Source organism: Sebastes umbrosus, chromosome 10, assembly GCF_015220745.1.
Source record: "Sebastes umbrosus isolate fSebUmb1 chromosome 10, fSebUmb1.pri, whole genome shotgun sequence".
Classification (NCBI taxonomy): domain Eukaryota; kingdom Metazoa; phylum Chordata; class Actinopteri; order Perciformes; family Sebastidae; genus Sebastes; species Sebastes umbrosus.
The window spans coordinates 18,587,550-18,608,353 of NC_051278.1; the positions used below are offsets into that span (position 1 = coordinate 18,587,550).

General features: G+C 42.3%; 1 protein-coding gene across 6 annotated transcripts in view; it reads left to right on the top strand.

Moving 5' to 3' along the window:
* LOC119495851 (neurexin-1a-like) overlaps nucleotides 1-20,804 on the top strand; it is a 288,620-nt gene that overhangs the window by 116,695 nt on the left and 151,121 nt on the right. For all 6 annotated transcript variants that reach the window (XM_037782730.1, XM_037782732.1, XM_037782731.1 and 3 more), the window contains 4 exons: nucleotides 468-909; nucleotides 7,144-7,527; nucleotides 17,122-17,325; nucleotides 20,600-20,626. In XM_037782730.1, coding sequence (XP_037638658.1) covers nucleotides 468-909; nucleotides 7,144-7,527; nucleotides 17,122-17,325; nucleotides 20,600-20,626 — 1,057 coding nt within the window. The remainder of the gene's footprint in view (nucleotides 1-467; nucleotides 910-7,143; nucleotides 7,528-17,121; nucleotides 17,326-20,599; nucleotides 20,627-20,804) is intronic.

The following is a 20,804-nucleotide window of genomic DNA, read 5'->3' on the forward strand; positions in this document are numbered from 1 at the left end:
GCATTTTACTCCACACCTGCAATCAAGGCAGCAGTTTAGATTTATCACTCTCCATCACACTTTTCACACACAATCCCAGGAGATGCTACCTGATGGAATCATTTTCTCCGACCATTATCACCATCGCCTTTTTAAATTCAGGCTGTCTCTTCCTTTAGTTGACACTGAAGCTAAAAAGTCAAAATAGATGTCTCGACTGTTTACACTTCACCCAGACGGAGTACACTATGCATGTGTTGTGAAGGCTTCAAGCGGGGAGCGAAGAGAGAGAGGGGTGATGTGAGCGACATTTGGTGCCACGTAAACACAGTTTCTCACGCATAGGTGCAGTGTGACAAAGATGACCGAGGCTTGACCCTGCACATGACACCATCCTGAGGGGGTGAAATGTCACATGGACAACTGCTGTTTTAAATATCCAGCTCATTTATTTTTGAATTGATTTTCTTCCTCTACTCCCGATTCAGGTTGTGTACAAAAACAACGATGTGAGACTTGAGCTGTCCAGGATGGCCAAGCAGGGTGATCCCAAGATGAAGGTCCACGGCACCGTGGCCTTCAAGTGCGAGAATGTGGCCACTCTGGATCCCATCACGTTCGAGACGCCAGAGTCTTTTATCATCCTCAACAAGTGGAACGCTAAGAAGACGGGCTCCATCTCCTTTGACTTCCGCACTACGGAGCCCAACGGCCTGCTCCTCTTCAGCCACGGCAAGCCCAAGCAGCAGCCGAAGGACTCCAAGAACCCCCACACTCTCAAGGTGGACTTCTTTGCCATTGAGATGCTGGATGGCCATCTGTACCTGCTGCTGGACATGGGCTCAGGAACCACAAAGACAAGGGCAGTCAATAAGAAAGTCAATGATGGCGAGTGGTACCACGTGGACTTCCAGCGAGACGGCAGATCAGGTAACTTTCCTGGCAATTAATTAACATATACGATCTTTAGGAAATTGTGGGCTCTTGCTGCTCCGTCTGTGGTGGCCCTGAGAGCCCAACAAATGGGAACTAACACATGGAAATAGACAAAATAACAAAAATGTTGAGAAATATAATTTGACAGACATGCAGATTAACGAAATATACTATGAATGCAGATATATGCTATACACTTAAAGGGATAGTTTGGGTGTTTTGAAGTGGGGTCGTATGAGGTCCTATAGGTGTATTACTTACAGTAGATGACGGTCAGTGTGCCCCCAGGATCGTAAAGGACAGAGGGTGTCGTATCCTGTACAGATTGTAAAGCCCCCAAAGGCAAATTTGTGATTTGTGATTTTGGGCTATACAAATAAAATTGACTTGACTTGAAGCAGACAGGAGTACCAGCACCGAAGCAAAGCAATACAGTGCTCTGGATGGGGAATGCAGCAAAACACGTTTTAGCCACCTAAAAGAAAGGTTCACCTAAAAAAATGTATATCCGATTAAGTGTACACTATATTTAAAATATTTTCCGACAGCGAACTGAACTGAGAGTGAAACGTATCTCAACTGTTTTTGTCATTTGAGCCTGCTGGGTTTGAAGAGAGCATAGATAGCATAAATTACACTTTCAGTTCAGTTCCCTGTCGGAAAGGAGAAGGAAAGTGCGGCAAGATAAAGCGATGAAAATATTCTAAATATAGTGTACACATAAATCATTTTTTTTAGGTGGCTAACATACGTTTTGCTGCCGGCCCCGTCCACAGCATTGTATTGCTTTGCTCCAGAGTCGGTACTCCTGTCTGTTTCTCCAAACTGGGGGTGTGCCGACTCTCATCTACTGTAAATAATACACTTACTATGGATAAGTACATCATACCACCCCACTTCAAAACACCCAAACTGTCCCTCTAATAGTTGAATTTGCAGCGCAGTTCTGTTATGCTGCATATGTGCTGTCAAACTGTACAAAGATGTTTTCCGATTGTCTTTTGGCTATTTGCATTTGTTTACTTCCGTTGCAGCATGTGAAGCCCTCAGGGCCACTGCATACATGAATGTTTGCATGTTTGTACGAATGGTCATGAACGTATCTGTACTCTGAATGACTATCATGGACTCGTACATACAATACAACATTCAGCAGGGACCTAGAGTACGAGCTCTGCTGTGCACCATCTAGATTAATTATTTAGCCGCAACAAAAATACCACTGCAGGGTCACAGTAAACTTTTTCTGTGAAAGAAAATATCCATTACCATGCCAAGGCTGATACATCTCCACTGAAAATTAGATATTTATTTGCACTGGATGCTTGTTGTAAACGGTTCCAACCATTTAATAAAAAAAAAAAGGATTTGATGGCAGTAACTTAAGATGCTTATACCTACTGTATGTGTCGTATGTCGTAATTCCATATTTGCCACAAAATAACTTTGCCCCCTCTCCCGTTGTGTCCTCTGAGCCCCGGGTTGCTCCGCTCTGGTCCCTGTTGATTTGCTTATCTAAGCAGCAATTTGTTAGTGTGTGCTTAGAGCCAAGGCCTTGCAATGTCATGCTGCAAATTAGATATACCCCTTGACCATGTTTTCCACTCCATCTCAAGAGGTGGAAATTAGATTAACTGTTTCATTACCCCCAAAGCAATACCAGGCTGTGGTCTCAATTGAGCTGTATACAATGTTAGAAGAGCTATTTGCAAGCATAAATAATTGAAGGGTTTCTTAAATAAAAAAAAAATCTGCTCTGATATACAGTCATTTACAGTAATATTACAGTACTGAGTGGCTTAGATTCCCATAAGCGTGGGAGAAAAAGCTGCGGGTGACTTCTCAAATAACATAAATCTGCAACATTTAGTTACGTTGGACCAAACGATAAGAAACACTGTCTAAATTAGATTGTGTTCATTATCTGTCGAGTAACTTCCCATCATCCACCCACGAACACACACACACACACACACATGCACTTACACAAAAGCTATCGAAGATCTTTTTTTTTTGTTAGTGGTGCTCGCTCTCCTCGCTGCTCTCTCTGTCTACCCTGCCTATGTTTCCATGGAAACAGGAGGTGGTCTCTCCCAGGACTGAGACAGTTACTGCACAGCGCTGTGCTGAGCTGTGCACTAATGACATTTCAGAATAACTTTTCTTCCTTTGCTGAAGTCTAAGGCGTCAACACTTGCATACTGTGAGTGTAAAGGGGACATAAAAGGGTCTCTGTAATATGATGACTTCCCATGTGAGGAGACTAACAAAATGGTTAGAGTGTCCCACAGTGTACTCTTTTAAAGTTTCAAATTTACCAGCACTGTTTTATCTTTGCTCACCCTTTTGAATTAAAGCCCATTAAATTCTGCAAGTATGCAGTCCTCCTAAATCTAAAAATCTTGCATCTCGAGTTTTCCATGAGCTGCACAAAGCACTATTGTTTGCAGTGTGTAATGATGTGTGCATGGCACCTCAAATAGAATTTATGCAGTTCCTTTTGTACTGAAAAGGCCTTATGTGATTTCCATTCCCACAGGAAACATGTAATTTTAATGGTGCATTAAATTATAGCAGATTTGTGCAAATCGAGTGATATAAAAACTTTCATAACAGCTTTCTAAATGCAGATTGTTATATTTATTTTTTGAGTTATTGCTACATATTGATATTTGGGTAAAAAGCCGAGCTGATTCAGAGCTTAGTGAAATAAAGAAATAGTTCTTTTGTGGACGTAGACTTTAGAAAGTGTAAAGACATGTTTTGATAGAAGTGCGTGTCGTGCCATAGCCAATTTGTTACCTTTTATGAGAGCCTGAATGAACATAATCAATCCCTGTCAACATATTATTCAGCTTTAATAGTCCCGTCCCTCCTACATATGACATAACGCTAGCTTGGCTCGTGCCGGCTATTATACACCCCAGCGCCCTTTTGTTCTCCTTTTTAATAATTAATAGAATTAAGGTAATTTTAAAACATAAGAAAAGAATTCAATGGGTCCCCTGAGAGCGTGAGTCACGAAACATATGGTACACTCTGTGTGTCAGATGTTTTATTAATACACACCACCAAGCGCATCACTCAAAACAAAAGTGCAACTCAACAGCCTCGACATAATCATCTGCAGCCGGGTGTCCTCCATGTGCAACACTTCCTGCAGCCCCCCTTGCGACAATGGCGTATAATGATCCCTGCCCTATTTAGTTTAGCCGCCTCTTCCTGCAGGAAGCAAAACCCTGTAAATGGACTCTCGCTCTCAGACAGCATCTTCTAACCTCAATGCATTAGAGACGCTAAGAGACACTCTGCTTTTAAGTGAGGGCTTCTGGGCCGGGGAGTGCCCTGGGTCACTCATCAGAGGCATTACACGGACATTGCTCGGTTGAAGCCCCACTTCCTGCCAGGGCGCGCACACTTCACACACAAACATGCACACGCGTACAGCCGCACATGCACACATGTGCGCACACATAGACAACGCATCCCCACAGCCCACTCACAAGCTCCTCTCTCTACGGAGAATCCAATCACATAGAGAGATTTGGCCGTATCGCCCTAACTGGATTGTAGTAATCCCCTGTCTAACATGTTTTGGGGATGTGTGAGTGGGGTTAGGGGACATCATGCCAAGTTGAGCCTGGCTGCTGATGCAGAAAGTGCGAGAGAGATCTGAGCTGTCCTTTTGGACCCATGCCTTCAGGTTTGATGATGGAGTACCACTTACGGCTCAGGCCGTAGGAGAAAGAAAGAGAGGGGGGAGACAGAAATGTGGTCAAAGGGGTTTTAAAGTTAGCTGGAATGCTGATCTCCGTCATCATCGTCCATCCTCATTTATTGCCCGCATCATCGTTTTGATCAACCCCCCCTAAACTGTACATCCTGTACTTGCTTCACAAGATATCATTTGCTGCTGCTGCTGTTCCCTCATCTACTTTTCTTATCTGTCATCATACACCCCTCCCTCATCTTCTCTCCAGACATCTTTATCTCCATGTTCCCATCTTGTTCTGTATCCATCTCCTCCTCTTTTATGCTCGGTAGCGTTCGCAGAGACACATCCCCTTCCCCCTCTCGGCTATGAATGCTGTTCCAAACATAGGCAATGTCTGTTGCTGTATGTGCAATATGTTTCCCATGTTGCTAGCCTGGTGATGGCACACGTCCCCATGGGATTGTATAGTGCCTTCTGACTTAACATAGCTTGACTGTGTTTACACATTTCTTTAGACGACTGTGACAAGTGAGCAGATGCCTGAAAGATGCTGACATCCTTCTCTCGTCTCCCACCTACTATCAATTTAGACAGACACGCTTACTGTAGACTTACGGCATGCTTGTTTGCTGTTTACGACTGTAATAAGACTTAAGTATCAATACCGTGGGATTTAAAGAAGCCATTAGATGATGACTCCTTAAGTATTGACTTTGTAAATGTATAATTCACAAAGTAATGTTAAGATATTCTGTACTACAGCTTACTGAAATCTGACTTGTGGAGATACTTCCACCACGGTTCACGCTGACCACACTGATGCTCATTCTCCAGCCGGGCACCTGCTCTATACACCGAGAAAAGTTTCCTCGCTAATGAGTTTGATGTACTGAGCTCGTTAGCGATAACCTGAAGGGAGCTGTTCTGGCTGCGTGACGGGTGGCCGTTGCCAAGTGTGCAAAGCTTGGAAGTCACAACAGCTGTGGCTGGAGAGAGCAGGGGCAGTGGGTGGCGGCAGGAAAGTGCTGGAACAGATGCCGGGGGCCAGGACCCTGAGAAAAGAGCTGGAACATGTTAGTGGGACCAGGTTAATCATTGTGCACTAGGTCCTTAGCTGTCTCTCTCAAGCACTTTGGCAAGAAGGCTGGCTCACCTTGGCTATAAAGAAAATGCATAACCAAGATCATTATTAGCTTATATAGGGTTTTCATTTTTTTTTTTTTTTTCATTTGTGGTTTCTTTCTCAAGATTTAACAGATCAAAAAAAAATGTCTGTTTTCAATGGAAGCACAGATATTTATAATATATTATATTTATTTTATAATTAATTGTGATATGTGCATTCATGCATGCTAATGGTAGCTGTAATAAAAAGTGAAAGGCCCCATTTAATGTCTAATGTGTCTCTAAAATGTGCCTGCATGTGTGGCTCAGGGCTTGTTTCCCAACATAAACACTTTGACTAAAAAAGTAACTTGAAAGCTGCGCTCTTCTCCCACATACAAGCAGTTAGGACTCTGCCGTTTAGCCCTAGGCAATCAGCTAATAGCTCCTTCATATCTGCCATGGCATGCATCTGCCACTCAAAATGCAAATTATGACTTTATGGCAATTCTATTTTTTGAGCATCCTTAGCCCCTACTATTTCTCCGCCACTCTCCCCAGGCAGTGGCCTGTGCGGATCCTCAGCAGCACGGCGTATAGATTACTGGACGAGGATGCGGGCAGTGGAGGCAGCCACCATTAATTAAAGATCCACAATGGCTCCTGCACGGAGAGTCACAGATCCATATACAAATTAATCACCCGGTCTGAGTCCCACAGTAAGGCCTTCCTTTCCACAGCTTTACAGTCCAGTCATGTCCGCTGTTGTTTACCGTGCTCCAGATCGAGAATTAAACCTGAATGAGAGCGATAAATCATGGTGGGGAAACACACAAACTCTCATTGCAGGTTTATGTGTCGGAGAGGCAAACAGAAGGAGAGACAGGGTGGAAAAAAAAAACAGCCTGCAGTCCGTTAATCAAGTTCAAAAAGATGGCTATGATGGTTTTTTTTTTCCTTTTTGTTTGGTTGGCTGAAATGATAGAGGGGGGCAACAATTTTTCTTCTCCTCTCCTTTCTTTTTTATGACCACTGCTTTATAGATAAAGGAGATTTATTATGGGAAATCCAGGGAAAATGGAGAGGATACTCTTAGGGATCCTAGATTAGGCTACTAATAGACTAGCTGTCCCGTGATTAATGTGTCTTATCAACACTCATCAGTCATTCTAAATGAAGAAAATCCTGACCTTGTCCAGATGGATAACACCAATTAAGCTAATTTCTTCATCAAACCATCTTTAAATGGGTCTTCTCTGCATGTTTGTGTTACTACCAGGCAGATAGCGTTTTTTTTTTTAGCATCTACAGTCACCAATAGGAGTTATAAATGTGTTCATCTGCTGCATTACCTCAGAGTTGTTCAAAAAAGGAAAAAAAACTTATCCCACAGTTTCTTATTTTTTTAGGTACCATCTCTATCAACACCCTCCGTACTGCCTACACAGCCCCCGGAGAAAGTGAGATCCTGGACTTGGATGACAATCTCTATCTCGGGGGTCTGCCAGAGAACAAAATGGGGCTGGTGTTCCCCACTGAGGTGTGGACAGCACTACTCAACTACGGCTACGTGGGCTGCATCCGGGATCTATTCATTGACGGACAGAGCAAGGATGTCCGGCGCCTGGCCGAGGTCCAGAAGGCTGCCGGCGTGAAGCCCTCCTGCTCTAAAGAGCCTCCCAAACAGTGTTTGAGCAACCCTTGCCAAAACAACGGGGTCTGTAGAGAGGGCTGGAACCGCTACGTGTGTGACTGCTCTGGGACTGGGTACCTGGGACGCTCCTGTGAAAGAGGTAGGACTTTGTTTTTGTCTCATTTTGTCTACTCAGCTGTTTGAAAACACGGAATTTCTGTCTAGAAGGCATAACCTGGATTTGTCAGTGTGAAATGTTGACCATGCTACACAGTGACACACTTCTACCTCACTATGCATTGTCTTGAGGCACTGAATCATAGAAATGTGAATATAATTGACATCCAAGACAATCAGAAAAAAACACATTTTAATTATATACTAAGGCTGTCAAAATTAACGCGATAATAAAGTGTTATCACAAATTTGTTTTAACGCCACTAATTTCTTTAACGCATTAACGCAACTTGCAATTTTGCATTCATATGAAACTACAAACGCTAAGGAATCCAGTGGGGCCAACCATGCCATACTAACTTGTCTGGAAGGAGGTTAAATTTTGTCGAGGAAAAACTGGCATGGCCATGTTGAAAGGGGTCCCTTGACCTCTGACCTCAAGATATGTGAATGAAAATGGATTTTATGGGTACCCACGAGTCTCCCCTTTACAGACCACTTTATGATAATCACATGCAGTTTTGGGCAAGTCATAGTCAAGTCAGCACACTGACACACTGACAGCTGTTGTTGCCTGTTGGGATTCAGTTTGCCATGTTATGATTTGAGCTTATGTTTTATGCTAAATGCAGTACCTGTGAGGGTTTCTGGACAATATTTGTCATTGTTTTCTGTTGTTTATAATAATACAATTTCCAATAATAAATATATACATACATTTGCATAAAGCAAGCATATTTGCCCAATAGTGTTAAATACTTGACAAATCTCCCTTTAAGGTACGTTTTGAACAAAATTCTGTGATTATTTTGTGATTAATTTGTGATTAATCAAGATTAACTATAGACAATGATGCGATTAATTGCAATTAAACATTTGAATCAATTGACAGCCCTATTATATACAATTGAGTATTCTTTGTCTGAACATCATCACCAGACAAAAGCCTGCAGGTAGTCTTTTTTCCAGGCTGAACATGGTTGAACATCAGCAGCCCTCAAACAGCAAACTGAAAGTAATACAAGACAGAAAAGAAAGTCCTGATGTGGAGACAGACAGCCACAGAGAGGCAGACAGGATGACTCAACGTAGAGTTGTTGACGACCTGATGTTGGACCGTGTTGAGTGGCAGGTGACTGATGCACCACTGAGACGCCGCTGGTCACGTCCACCATGCACACTAGCCTGTAAATTGGCTGTCTTCTGCTAACCATTTGGCTCATCAAACCACTCGCTCATGACCAGACCTGGTGCAGAATACTTATCCCTCTCTCCTCCAGAGAAGAGAAATAGGAGAAGTGAGTGTCTCACAGTGAACTCTGATAGCTCCGTGTCTTAGCCGGAGCAGACGTAAACCTGACTCTGCAGTAGTTTATTACATGGAAAGCAGTTTTTATAGGTGCTAATAATAAAATAAAATCTCACATTCCTCAGTAGTGTTTCATGTTGGTAGAGTTATAGCTCATGGCATTACAACCAATACTTGTTTATGTGTTTGTCTATAGTAAGAGTTGCATTTGCTTGAAGTTACCCCCGAGGCCGTCTTGATAAACTGGCCTTAGCACGCCACTGCAGATTCTTTTTACTGTATTTGTGTTTTGTTGTAACCGTATCTGTAATGTAGCTGAAAATAACAACCAATCATAAAGAAATGTCTGTAATGCGAAACGCAACATGGCCCCACTTTTCTGCCTGTTCAGCATTAGCTTGTTGGCCCTTTTGACCAGAGGATTGCCCTTTGACCTCTTTGATTAAAACCTAGCCGGATTAAAACAACAACCAGCTGTGTGAGGAAGCCAAATCCTTCACTTGCTAATATGGTCCACTCTGAGGCAATTATTTTTTTGAGTAAAATTGGAATTTCAGGCTTATTTACATAATCAGACTGAGTGAATGAATATGTTGGATGTATAGTATATTCAAAGAGATTTGCAATATCAACTTATATTAATAGCCCAGGATTTGGCTGTAATGAAAATCTGTTGAGTCTTAAGAATATTATTCAATATTTTCTTTTTAACTCAATCACAGATGGGTGACTTAAGGACATGTTTATTTTGTATTCATGATGTGCATCAGCCAAAATGTATATTCACTTTATGTAAAGCTACTGTATACAATTAACATATAATGAATGTTAGTGATGGGAAACACCAGAGATACGATATTATCAAGATACTTAAGTAACGATATGATCTGATTTTAAACATTTCGCGATATGCTAGTAGAGTATTATGTCAATATATAATGTGATCTATTATTGCAAATTATGCAGTTTGTCAACATCTGTTTTAAGATACAGTTTTCACTCTGTTCATCTCAGAGTTTTCATTCAAACATCTTGAGTGGAGAGGGACCCCTTTGAAAATGGCCATGCCAGATTTTCCTTGCCAAAATTTTGCTTAACTTTGGAGCGTTATTTAGCGTTCTCCCCGACAAGCTAACATGATGTGGTTGGTACCAATCGATTCCTTGGGTTTTATAGTTCCATATGATACCAGTATCACTCTAGCTTTAAAACTGAGCCTTGTACAGCCTCTGAAAGACTGAACAGCGGCCGTGTATTGATACAATATTGCCACCCAAATATCGCAATTCAATGCTGTATATATTTTTTCCTCCACCCACTAATGAATATCATTTCGACATCAAATATTACTCTGGACTAACACAATGTTTACAATACATCCTCATAAGTCCCTAAAGCCAGACTTACACTCAATTGGTAAAACTCAACTTACGTTACACTAGTATGTATGTATGTATAGTGTTTTCATCATGAATTGTCAACGGAGCGATAGCAGCAAATGAGCAAAAAAACAGTTAACATATGCATAATCAAGGCAAATGTCAAAAAGGAGCCCAAGCATGTCACCCTGTTATCACAGCGTGATGCATCTGCACAGGAACGACAGCAGGAACAGGTTCTCTCATCAGGACCAAAATTAACTCCAGTTGGAATGTAACACATCCCACGCAGTTATATGTGTCATCTGTACATATGCTTGCGATTCTCCTCTGCGCTCAAGTCACTCACCTTATAAAATGGTGTTGCCTAAATATCCCGTAATAGGGATGTAGAACTGAGATGCGAATGATAACAGCTGGATGCCGATAGAAATCTGCTGGAAGCAAAATAAAACTAAAGCACATGATAACGGAAGGATTTGCCGTTACGAATACAGATATTCAGTCTTATAATGTGACTTGTGAATGCAGTAATGTAGTTAATGCTAAGACAGAAAATGTATATTTCATTTTTATAGTACACAAAAGAGAGAAATCTAACGGACACATTCATCTTGAGATGGAGAGACTCTCCTCCATCTCTGATGAATGTGTCAGTGAAAGCTTGGCTCTCATTCTGCACACGTGCACTTCCATTCTAGCTAATGAGTTGACAGGAATTAGGGCATAGTACATGAGGGAGGTGGAGTGGGCATGGGATACAGATCGTTTCTCTTCAGTAAGATAATGACTTATCCGGCGAGTGTTCTTGGATTCAAACAGATATAATCCACTTTGACTTCTTTCTGAAAACAAAAGCAGAAAAACATGCGTTTGAAACTGCTTCACAGAAGCTGCTGCATGCTACAAAGGTCTCTACCGCTATGACCTCCTCTAACACTCAAGTGTCTCCTGGCGTCTCAGTTCCTCTGTCCAACCCTCTTGGTTTTGCTGGCTGTCTCCGCTCTGCGTACGAGGCTGGCATCGGCGAGTGTGTGAGTGGGAGCGTTGGTATGGAGGATGGGCCCTGGCGTGTTGCCAGCTGTTTTGATGGCTCCAGATTGCCTCTACGCTGGTAGGATGAAGCAGGCACCAGCAGGCCGAGGAGCTGTCAAAAGAATTACCCTGGCTCTCACTTATCCATGCATGGTGTACCACCCGGTGGCAAAATACAGCTACTGCATATGGCGGAGGAGGAGGAGGACGACAACGAGTGGAAGGAACAGGAGGTGGAGCTTCGGAAGAGAACCACGGAGCTATTCGCCCTATTTTGAGAGATTTTAATTAAGCAGACAAAGCAATTTCCCCCCACCCTCTTTGCATCCCAAATGTCTTCCCCTTCATTGTTCCTCCAGTTGCTAATTAGCCCAAATATTAGTCTTGCAGTGTGAGGCTAAGGCAGCCTCCCAGATGGTGTAGTAGGTGCGTTGCAGCACGTATTCCCTAACGAGATGTGACATGCTGGATGCCAGCACTGACAGCACCTGCATTATATCACATGGACAGTGGCTGCAGATGGATGTTTACTTACAAATACCTGTGGTGAATGAAGAAGAATGCTGTAGATCAATATACAGGTCAATATACTATATACTCACTGTATACCACTTGTGGTAGACACACATACAACTTGCTGACGTATGCACGTTAGCAGAGGCTTTGCACAGTGCTTTGTCCTGCTTTTAGGAACTTAGAATCTGACTTATTTTGTTGTTAAAAGCAGTAGTCCTGCACCGTAGGTCATTCTTTTCGAATACATTAATATGACGTATAAATTCATAATAATGGAATATATCATTACCAGATCTTTAAAGCTTCAGTAGAAATGTTTTTGGCATCATTGGGCAAAAATTCCATAATAACCTTTCAGCATATTGTAATTCAAGTGTTCTGAGAGAAAACTAGACTTCTGCACCTCCTCATGGCTCTGTTTACAGGCTTTAAAAAACAGGTAATTTCAGAGAGAGAGTTCCTATTGGCTGTGCTCCGGCTGGTGGGCGGGGCTTGGTATTTCCTCAGGAGATCTCAACATGGCTGCCGGGTCGCAAACTTTCTCATTTTACAGCTAAAATGTGCACTACAATATAATTCTGTTAACATTTGAGGCAAGAAATAGGCATTACAGTAACAGAATATTGATTCATATTTGATCAGCGCTGCCTAGTTTGACCGTTTGATCAGAGTTTGCGCGTGATTGACAGCTGGACAGCAGATCCCAGATCCGCTCTCATTGGTTGTTTTCTTCCGGTCTGTGAAATTTTGCAGATACCAATAAGGAGCACCGGAGGACACCGGAGGACACAGAGGCACATCATTTTTTCAGATTACGTGTCTCATGTACTACTGTCAGGATGTAGTGACCGTTTTATAAAAATATATATATTTTTTTAATCATATTTGTATTTCTACACACGGCAGCTTTAATAGTTGGCAGATATTATGCTCCAAAACATAGTTCACAATGGCATTATCTATAGAAAACATAATACCATTATTTAGATTAGTATATCTATAGAAAAAGTGGTTCTTTGAGCACATTTAATTGCTTTTCAGAGCATAAAGCCATTTGCCATTGGCCCGAAGCTAAAGCCAAGAGGTGCAGAATGTTATTGCATAATTGTGAAATACCCTCAAAGGGAAATATGGCTGGAGATTTAGCATTAAAACACATTTTAGCCTTGCCCTTTAACAGCACACTGTGTTAGTCACCATTCACCACACTCGAACATAGTCACAAATTAGAGAGAACTGGTCGTCTCATGCCGTAAGCCATGTACACAGATGCGCAGAAAATCGGTTGAAAAATATGTGAAAATGTGACTCAAAGAGTACTGGGGCTTGATTTTCTGGGAAATATAAGTATGTGTTGTGGAATAGAGGTTTGCCTAGGAGTCAAATACACAATCAAATCAAGTTTTAGGACACAAACCTGAAGGAAACATTCACAGTCTTTGTCAAAGGACTGTGTTTAAGTACATTACAGCTTTTGATGTCTGTTTTCCTCAGCTTCTCATAATAGGTCTTGTTGAGAGACTTTGATAGCACAGCAAAGACCAAAGACTGAAGATTAGCTTGTAAATCATTAAACTTAGTGGTAATTCTCCTTTAATAGTCTCACCGGGGCTGAAAAACCTAATTTGCACCTACTAAATCTTTACCATCTTGGCTGTCGCGTGTATTCCTGACAGCCCAAGCTGAAGTTGCAGATTCCACCACTCCGAACGGACACACTGATCCATTTTCTGTCTTTGCTCTCATTTCGTAGCCCTAATGAAGTCGCCATATGGTCACACGGCAGCAGATGTGAAGCTGGCCTATAATGACGCTGTTTTCTTTCTGTATAGAGAATAGTTTCTAGAAATCCACTCAACCTGGCAGCCTGTTTTCACACGCATAATAGCAGCGAGTCTATTATTTGGATTGTGTATACTAAGATGCTCAAAGAAGGCTGCGGTGGGGAAGACATGAGCAGCTTTGAATTATTTATGATATCTCAGAGCCATGAAAACATGTTTCCAAAAGCCTTTGGCAGGTGTTTTCTGGCAAATTTTGAATTGGATTGGGCCTGGCACCCTGATACTGTGATGTCCCACAATCCTGTGACATGCCGCTGACAGCTCTCCCTTCCTGTAGAGCCTGTTCTCCTTGGGGGTGAATGGAGAAAGAACTGGCTGCCATTACTCCCCCTTCTTACTAGTACAGCCTCATTTGTTACTTCTGAAAATGGAGCCCCCACCCCAATCGCTTCTAGTTTTCTTGTGAAAATCAAAAAACAATGTTGTATTGTGCTTTACAAGACGGGGAATGAATGCTTGGTTTAGTTTCGGTATGCTCCATCTCCCCTCTGACGGACTCCTGTTGGGTCGGCAGAGACAGAAACTCCAGCTTCAGTCCTCTCAATTTATGTTGATATTAGACATGGGAGTGCCATTAAAAATGACTGGGCTGCCAGGATTGGATTTTTGACAGGTGCTCACTTTGCATTAGGTAATGATTCCCTCAAGTCATATTCCATATTTTCACATCTATCTGGACTTTGCTTATTTATGGCATTTTAGACAACCTCTCTTATGAATTTCAGCAGAAGTGGCATCTTGGATGAAATGCAATATATATACCCCAGATGTGATTAATTTGATCTGAAAAAAAATAAATCAAAATTAATTACATGAGGAAAATGTTCTTTATTTATTATACGAGATGTTGCAAAGGGTGAATCACATCATCACTCTCTTCTCACCTTGATTCGTAGTAACCGTGTGTTCGACATTTTGTCTTTCGCTTCCTTTTTCACCTTGAGCACATTTCCACAAGTATAACAGATTTGATTTCAGACCGAGGCATTTTAAAAGGGGTATGGTTTTAGCTGGAGCAGGAATCTTATACAGTGCAGCACTCCAATCTGTCACTCATTGTTCAGCAGTAATGATTTTCACGTCCCATCTTCCCAGCGTAAACGTACACCTGAACAACAGACACTTACTGTTTATTTGTTTGTGTACAGTAAGCATAGTTACATATCGAGAATAAGTCAAATACCTGCTGCCACTAGAAAATGCTCTCAATGGGACTAAGTGCAAGCTAATATTGCATTAACAAACATTTTTGAAGTATTAGGAGCTTGCTCCATTTTTGCTTGCATCTGCTAACAGTGTCTAAATGCAGCTCTTTGCTTTAGCTGCCTGGCAGGAAGCAGACAGTTTAGCAGTGAGAACTCGTTTGTCACACGCCCCTGTCATCTGCAGCGTACCCCAGGAGGGCGTGAAGAAATTGGATTTGGGTGAGGAATGTGACGGAGTCATCCCAGGGGATGGATGTGACATTGGCTCTGTGTGACGAGGAAGTGGTGATGAGGTGGTGTGTGTACATTGGTACCCTATCGCCTCCTCTGCTCTCCATCTTCCGCCCCTCTAACTTGGCTTCTATCTGTCTCGGCGCTGCAGCTGCAGTCATGGCTTTGTTATTGGGTTACGGTTTGGTTAAACTACACGAAATGCTGTTTAGGAAAGCAATTTATTTTTATTTTTTTTACCGATAAACCGACAAGATTAGTGCCAGCCATGATGTTGCGTACATTGTTGTGGACATATGCAGCCACGTTCCTAGTAAGTCTCCACTGCATCAATTATTTGAGCTGTGAGGTTGTCAGCTGTGTGTCTGCCTTGCATATTCTATCAGGGTTTCGCCAGTGTATCGCAAGCCCAGCGTAACGTTAGCGATTGTCCGTGCAAGAGAGTATGAAGTTATTGCTAACGTTATAGCTTTGAACGTAGCTCCACGGTTCTTGCTTGCCAGGCAGCCACCTGCTGAAGTGAAGGGGGTTAGCCTTGAAGTTAGCAACAACTCCAGCTCAGGATCACTTAAGGTGGACTGACCTTTAAGATGGACTAATTACTCCTTTAAGTAACAAGCCGCTTCTCTGAGTTTTGCTCATAGACTGTATATTTCTTACTTCTTCACTTTGAAAGAGTTAAAGTTCTAAAACACGGACAACTCCCAGACAGGACAAGGCCGTGGTAACGATCTGTCAATCACAAGGTAGCCACGCCCTAAAGCACACCATGCTTTATGGTCTATTTGACTCTAAATGACCATAATTTACTAAATGAACATCATGCTGTATTGAAAAAGACTTGAAACTAGCGATTGACACCATAAACTCATGTTTACAATGTTTACTGAGGTAATAAATCAAGTGAGAAGTAGGGTCACTTTCTCGTAGACTTCTATACAATCAGACTTCTTTTTGCAACCAGAGGAGTCGCCCCCTGCTGGTTATTAGAAAGAATGCAACTCTAAGGTACTTCCACATTGGCTTCACTTTTCAAACTCCAGATTTGCCCAATGGTTTTGCTCAGCTTTAAACAAAAACAAAAGATCTGTAAACTAAATTATTAACATCCTACTGCTGTTACAACCCCCTGCCAGCATTAAACAATCTCCCATCCCAATCTGCATTTCTGCAGACAGCTGCCTAAGGCTTTGAATGAATGTAGTCACCCTGAGCAGAAGCTCAATATTCAAGGTCCACATACTATTCCAATTCGTTCGTGTCAATATCAATTAGTCCTTTTGTAGTCACTATTACATTGCAGATACAAAACGTTTGGATGTAAGACTTTTTTATTTATTTTTCATGATGTGTTTGTGTTTTTTTTTTCCACTACCATCCATTGATTTTGCATGTATCTGCCTCCAAATGATATCTACATTGATGGAGGCCACCGCTTAAATTGGCAAAGAGAAGACAGGCCTCAGACTTTGGAGGGAGTTTTTGTAGCTGTATGTTACACACTGTGTGTACATGCCATTTATGCCTTACCTGTAAGTTTTGAATTGACCCATTGGTTTTGTATTGTATTTTGTGATTTTATTACTATAGTTGTTGGATTCATCTGCAGTGAGAATGACTTGAGATGTCCTCTGTCAGTATTCTCTAACACACCTGCAAAGCATTGTATTCCAGAGGCACTCCTGGCAGCCTGTAGTTTTCCCTGTGTTTGTCAACTTCATGGTTTAATCATTCCTCTGTCAATGGACTGGATGGTGGATGACAAGTCGGTGCAGGCTGCTTCTCTTGCTCACTGCAAAGCAGTAGGAGTAACAGACACATAACAGGCTTTCTCACTGTATGTTCGGTGACCTCCAAATCACATAGCTATTCAATATTTAATATCTCCACCCATAATGTATGTATTCATCAAGATTAAATGTCAAAACATTCAATTATATCCACGAGTAAGGACATCATTGAAAGCTGAACTGACGGCCCGGGTCGTTGGTTTACCGTAAAGCTTCCACACGCCATTTTACCGATCACTCATCCTGCTTTCCTCCTTATTCTCTGCAGAGGCGACCGTCCTCAGCTACGACGGCAGCAAGTTTATGAAGGTCCAGCTGCCGGTGGTGATGCACACAGAAGCCGAGGATGTGTCCCTGCGCTTCCGCTCCCAGCGAGCCTATGGCATCCTAATAGCCACCACATCAAGGGACTCTGCTGACACCCTGCGTCTAGAGCTGGAGAGCGGCCGCGTCCGCCTGACTGTCAACTTAGGTAACGCCTCGGACATGCACTGACTGCAGCAGCAAAAGTCATGTGTCACATACACACTCTCTCTCACACACACACACACGCACAGACACCATATGCATATTTTGAATAGAAGGAGAAGGTGTAAAGACTTTCAATGGCAAAGAGTCTGCGGCTCTCCGCTCACTGCCAGTTGAGCACACGGTTGCCGTCGCCCAGCAGGGAATGCTCGCAGCTCACTCCATCAGCTAACCTCGGATCAACAACCATATGCGTATTGCTCTAAAGGGAATTGCCCTTACAGTACACACATTGCTGTATTCTTTCCTGGTGATGTTTCATTTTAGAATACATCCAGTTATCATTGACATGAGGAAGCTAATCATTCTTCAGAAGATGAGTATGTTTTTAATATCCTCTCATCTAGTGGTTATACCTAATATGATGCAGCCCTTAGTTGTGGCCAATCAATGCCCTGCAATCATTTGTTCACCTAGTATGCACCAGATTGCATATAAATCAGCAACTGTGTCTTAAATGAGCAAAGGAAAAGACATCCCCCCACCACCTCCCTCCTGCCTACAGCAAAAAGAAAATTGCGGACAAAATGAAAAACTCTGTGTGAGTGTGTGTATGTGTGCTTATTTGCTCAGGAAAGAATCCAATGATGCCTGTGAAAAGTTTGATATCTCTCAAACAGAGCAATGCCGCGCAAATGATAGCCATCTATTTCTCCTTTCCACTGGCTAAACAGAAATGGGCTCCCTAAGCGGAGCCGTTTAGCGGTGCATACAAAGTAGACAGTCTGCTGTCAACCACGAGGATAAGCGCGTGTCCCACCACGGAAGACAACAGCGCCACACACTGACAGGGGCTGACAAGTCAGATCATTGCGACTACAAAAAATGCCCTCTGATGAAAACAACAGGTCACCGTGTTTTGTTTTCTTTTGAATTATCTTTGACACATTTTAGAGTTTTTTTTTGTCCCCGGCCATCAGCCGTCGAAGCCTGTCTTCCCCCCGTCCCTCCTTCGAAAAAGCAGAGCATTCCCTGTAAGGGTAGGCTAGTGTTGGTCTCTGGCTGTTTGCGACCACTTTTCTGCTGTGGTTGACGACACACGACAGGCAGGGCCAAATGGGAAGCAGGGGAGGGAGTTCGATCTGGGTCACCTTTCTCAGAGCACGACAGGAGCTAAGCCTTAGGAAACAGAGAGGTAAAAAAAAGAAAAGATACAGAAGTAGTGGCAGTCAATAAGGCATTGCTGTGTGCTATGAGATTAGTTTGTTATTGTTTTGACAGTAATTTCAATTAGAGCTCTTGTGGTCGGATCAAACCAATCATTAGTTACCAGCCTCTACTTCACTGATGGGAGAAGTATTCGTATATTTTACTTAAAGTCGAAGTAGCAATACCACAATTTAAAATACTTTATTACAAGTCCTTCATTCAAATCTTTTTCAGCGTATTACCATATAAATAATTTTTATGGATCATTATAACCGATGCATTTACCAGTAGTAGCATTTCAATGCCACATCTGGTTGAGATGGAGCTAAATTCTACCTACTTTATATACTGTAGGGCAGTGGTGAAAAAGTTTCACCTCCATTACTTGAGTAAAAGTAGCAATACCACTGTGCATAAATACTCTGTTAAAATTTCACTTTAAGGTGCTCAATATGAAATTCAGAGCATTTCTATTGCCTCCACACGGCTCTCAACATGGCGACGGTTGAGCCGGCGGCTAACAGAGCTAACAGTGCTGACAGAGACAACAGTGTTTACCTGGGGGCAGTCTCGTAACCCATCAGCTCATGGTCTGATGACAGATAAGCCTCTGGGAGCAAGGGGCTATATTTCTGTGGGTTACGATATAGACAGCGGATATCCAGGCCAAGACTTCTTTTTTCCGTGTGCTGCTCATTGTTTACAGTCCGATTAGCAGCTTGAGATGAGTAATGGAGTTGGAGTTGAGAGTTGACGTGTACGACCGGATAGTTTCACAAATAGCCAGTTTACAAGCTAATTTTAAACCAATAAAAATCTAAATCATCATCAGGCTATAGCCGGTGGTTCCGAGAATTGCATTTTGGCCATTGCGTTCCACCTCTTTTGCGCTCCACACGGACTGTTAACCTGCATTCAACCAAACCCTGCTCGAACATAACTGGTCAATACTACTAGGACTACAAACGGAAATCAGAACCCTTCCGATACCAAAATGTTGTGTACAGATCCTCCACGTGAATGCAGAATCTGTTTATTAGAGATTAACCTGGGGGTGAACCGGAGGGTAGGCGTTACACTTCCTTGACGAGTAATCAGCTGTAACCGCCGTATGAGCGCAGTGCAGAACAGCGGTCGTGAGCTAGCCAGTGGGGCACGCTCACTTGCAGTATCATAATCTAAAAAAGCATGCGCGGCCGGCCCGGCTATGTAAACAAAGCACAGAGATGCTCAGATTACAACACTCACGGAGGGAGAGTGACTTCATGCTCTGCTCAGGTAGACATTACTCCTCTATATCTTTACATTACAAATCTTTGTTCGATGCTATATTAATGCTTTGAATATCGTATAGAGCACCTTTAATGTAAGAGTATGCAAGTATGATCAGCAAAGGTCAAAAGAGTCATTATGCAGAATGACCTCTACTTAGTGTTAGGATGATGATTATCACTGATGCATTAACATGTGAACAGTATTGTAATGCTGGTTGAGGTGGAGCTATTTATATTGTTAGGTAGTAAAATCCATATTTTCTAATGACCATATGTTGTTTTATGTAAACATTAATCTGCCAACCAACTATAACAGATTAATGATGATTAATGTAGTGGAGTGCAATATTTGGCTCTAAATGAGGTTTAAAGTAGCATAAAAGGGAATAGCTTCCTCCTGGCCCTGTCTGACCCTGACCAAAATCTGATGCTCTCATACTGTATAGAAGATCCTATTAACAGAAATCTCCGAGCTTGTAATATGTAAAACATTTTGATTGGCTACATGGAAAAAGAAAAGCAATACAAACAATGTTGTATAACTAAACCTCTGATGAGTTTCTGTTCTATATTGCTGGAACATGTATTCCTGTAAACCATGCCGGGCTCCTCGGGCACGAGTCCACTGCAGTGCTTTTACCAGCTCGCTGCAGCTCGGGGCCATGGGTGAGAGCATCAGAGGACGGACAGTGTCCGTGTGTGTGTCCCCAGAGGGGTGGACTGTATGCTTTAATGATGTCTGCAGCTGTAACGTTGAAAGATGAATTTATCTCTCATCTATTCTTCCCCATCTAGATTGTATCAAGATTAACTGTACCTCCAGTAAGTTACTGTTCACCTTTCTTCTTCTTCTTTTTCTTCTTCCTCTATAACTCGTACTATTTCTGGACATTAATGTTCTATTCTCTAGTTACATAGCAATGTTTATTATGTCTTCTCTGCAGTCATTATATGATCCTGACATTAGAATGTCCTAAAGCTATGGCAATGGGAATTCAAT